Source organism: Corvus kubaryi, unplaced genomic scaffold, assembly GCF_017639235.1.
Source record: "Corvus kubaryi isolate FWS band 111438036 unplaced genomic scaffold, C.kubaryi_AGA036_p1.0 37005, whole genome shotgun sequence".
NCBI classification, from domain to species: domain Eukaryota; kingdom Metazoa; phylum Chordata; class Aves; order Passeriformes; family Corvidae; genus Corvus; species Corvus kubaryi.
Genome location: NW_024581008.1, coordinates 89,345 through 92,636, shown reverse-complemented (window position 1 = coordinate 92,636; position 3,292 = coordinate 89,345). Strand labels below are relative to the sequence as shown.

Below are 3,292 nucleotides of genomic sequence, written 5' to 3'. Positions count from 1 at the left end.
CCCCCGATGGGATCCATCCATCCCTCCCCCGATGGGATCCATCCCTCGACCACCGCGTTTCCCCCCAGGAGCTGCAGCCCCCAAGGGCTCCCTCATCGTTCCCCGGGAGTTTTCCCACTTTGCCCACGCCGGGATTCGGGGCCGGGGGGGTTCGGGGCCGGGAGAGGCGCGGGGTTGCTGCCCAGGCCTCCCGTGCCCAGCGCCTCCCCGGCTCATCCTGTTTATCCCAGATTTTTTTTTTTTTTTTTTTTTTTTTTTTTTGGAACACGAGGCTCTCCCGCAGCCCCGAGAGCGCGGCAGGAGCCGGGGAGGGGAGGGAGAAGGAAAAGAAGGATCCATCCATGCTCCCGGCACTTGGATTAACCCATCCCGAGCCTCAAATCCCCCCCTAAAAACCCCCAAAAAACCCAACTCCAGGCTCGCTTTTAACCCCGAGTTTCTTCACCCTGAGCCTGGTTCTGCTTTTCCTCGTCCTCCCCCGCTCCCCACGCTCCGAGCTGGAATCGTTCGCATCCCAGAAAGCCGCTGGAGCGCTCCAAAACGTGGGAATTCGGGTTTTTCCCACCTTTCCGAGGCAGATTTTTTTTTTGGGGGGGGGGGCATCACCTCGTGGCCACAGCCCCATCCCGCTCGCGAGGCCAAGGAATCATTAGGCAAATTAACCCCGCCGCCCCGTAATTAATCCGCCTGTCCGATTAGGCGCTTTCCTGGAGGAATCGGAGGGTTTTACGGGAATTATGGAATGTTTGGGATTAGCACGCCGGGAATTAAGGGGATTCCTCGCTCCTGCTTTACGTAAGGAGCCGCTTCCCTTCCCGGGCGGATCCCGGGGGGCTCCGGGGCAAAAATCGCAGCCCCCCCCCCCCAAAAAACAACCCCAAAACCGTGGGGGGGGGGTTCCAAACCCTCTGGATCCAGCATCCCAAACCCCAGCAGGGATCCGGGAGAGGCGGGATGGGCTCGCGCAGCCCCCCCACCCCTAAATCCCAGGCGAGTCCCGCGGCTTCGGGGTCGCCCCTCACTCACCTGGGCCGAGCCCCAGCAGCGCCAGGAGCAGCGAGGGCAGCCGGGATTTGCTCCGGGGCAATTCCCGCTCCATGTTTTTTTTCCCCGGGAATCCGCTCAGCCTTGGAGCGAGAGGAGGAATCAGCGGCCGGAGGAGCGAGGAGAGGGAGGAAGGAGGAGCGACCACCCCGGCGCCGCGGCGAGCCGCGGGGTGCGGAGCATCGCGGGCTCAGCGGGATGCGCTTCCCATGGGCCAAAAAGCCGGGAATGGGGCTGGAGGGAAAGCCGGGAATGCCGGCAGTATGGCGGGGGCTGCCGGTGACCCCCGACCCTGCGGCATCAGCCGGGATCAGTGCCCGGATTAACGGCGGCGGCGCCGGGCACGGCCCTGCCAAAGCTCCCGCTGGCCTGGAAAAACGCCTGGAAAAGCAACTTCCCGGGATCCCAGAGCGCTTCCCAGCCCGGTCCTGGGGTGTTCCCACCCTTCCCGCGGGCAGGAAAGCGGCGCCTGAGGAGCTGCGGTGGATCAGGAAGGGTTGGGAAAAGCGGCGCCGGAGCTGCCAAAATTCCTCCCTCCGGATGCTCCCGCGGCGTTTTTTTTCCACCCTTGGGAATGCGGGAAAAGCCCCCCACCCCGAGCTCTCCCAGCCGGGATTTGGGAGTCGCGCATTTATTTGGGATTGAATTCCCGGTGGAAAATAGGGATTTTGGAGGGAAAGGGGGAAAAGAGGATCCGCGGCGGGGTTGGGGTCTCCGAAGCCGCACGGACAGCGGGAATTGGCATCCAAGGGGTTAATCCCAGCTTTTTTCCCTGGAGCAGCTTCCAACGGGATTCCCAAAACGGGCAAGGAGCATCCAGGTGTCCCAAAAAGTCTTTTTTTTTTTTTGGGACAGCCAGGAGTTTTTGGGCGCCCCGAATCCCTTCAGGATCCCCCTTTTTCCCTCCTCTCATCCCGACCGAACTCCGGGAAAAACGGGATGCGCCTGGAACGGAAAGGTCCTGACCACCAGCGAAGGGTTAATTAACAGCAATTAAGGGTTAACGAGGCGTTTGAGGCGGGAATAAAACCGCTGGAATTTCGCTGACGGGACAAAGGGGAGGGAGCGGAGCGTTCCCCGTCCAGTTCCAGGGAGGAAAAGCCACGGGAAGAGCGGGATCCCGCTCCGGGGGAGAAGCCGGGATGGAAAGTTCTGGATGTTCCCCCATTCCCGGAGGAATTCTGCTGCTCCCTTCCACCAGGGCGGGGACGGAGAGGATTCCCGGAAGGAGAACTGGAACTGATTCCAAAGGAATTTAGGGATCCCAAAGTGGAACAAGGCAGAAAAGTTGGGAATGGGGATTTTTTTTGGGGGGGGGGGGGGGTTACCGGGATCAGAGTGAGGAAAAACCAAGGAGGATCCAGGGAAGAGTCCATTTCCAGGGTCAGGAACATCCTGGATGTGCCAGGATCCTGTGATGGCGTTTTAGGGAATCCTGGAATAATTTGGGTGGGAAGGAGCGGAAACACCCCAATTCCAGGGGCAGGGACATTCCCACGATCCCAGGGCACTTCCAGGGCTGGGGAATCCACGGGATCCCGGGGCCTGGCCACCCTCCCAGGGAAGGACTGATTCCCAAAATCCCGTCCCAACCTCCTCCCTGAACCCGTTCCCTCCTTTCCCTGGCACTCCAGGCCCTTGGAATTTGTCTCTTCCCACTTTTCCTGCAGCTCCCGGAGGGCCCCAGCGAGGTCACCCCAAAGCTTTTCCTTTTCCGGGCTGAACATTCCCGATTCCCGGACATCCCGGCGATCCCCTCACGCGGGAATCGCAGAATTCCCGCTCTCCCCCAGCCCTGTTCCCACCCCCAGAGGGATCCGGGATGGATCCATCCCCTCCTCCCCTCCATCCCGGAGCTTTTCCGCGTTCCAGCCCGTTGGGATCCCCGCTCCGGGCTCGGGGGAAGGAGCTCGGCCCGGAAATTCCCCACGGGAGGGGAGCTCGGGGCTCTTCCCACCCCGATCCCGACGGCTCCCGGAGCTTCCCGGGGCGCGCCCGGGGCCTTTCCCGGCACAGGGAAGGGCGGCCTCGGGAAAGGGCCCCGGGGGCAGCGGGAACGGCTGGGAAAGGCCTCGATCCAGGGGGATCCACGGGGATCCAGAGGGATCTGGAGGGATCCACAGGGATCCACCCAGAGGCCTTGTTCCAGGGGGATCCACAGGGATCCAGAGGGATCCACGGGGATTCACCCAGAGGCCTCGTTCCACAGGGATCCACAGGGATCCACCCAGAGGCCTCATTCCAGAAG

The 3,292-nt window shown here is 62.2% G+C and overlaps 1 protein-coding gene across 3 annotated transcripts in view; it reads right to left on the bottom strand.

Annotated features, from left to right (window-relative positions):
* The window catches only part of LOC121660944 (SLAM family member 8-like), a 7,076-nt gene extending 5,488 nt beyond the window's left edge, over positions 1–1,588 (bottom strand). For 2 of the 3 annotated variants that reach the window (XR_006014810.1, XM_042020555.1), the window contains exon 1: positions 1,027–1,588. Coding sequence is in view for 2 of the 3 variants with exons in the window: in XM_042020555.1 (XP_041876489.1) it covers positions 1,027–1,099 (73 nt within the window). In the remaining variant the exon portion in view is untranslated. The remainder of the gene's footprint in view (positions 1–1,026) is intronic. The other variant, XM_042020556.1, reaches the window with a different exon arrangement.
* Between the last annotated feature and the right edge of the window lie 1,704 nt (positions 1,589–3,292).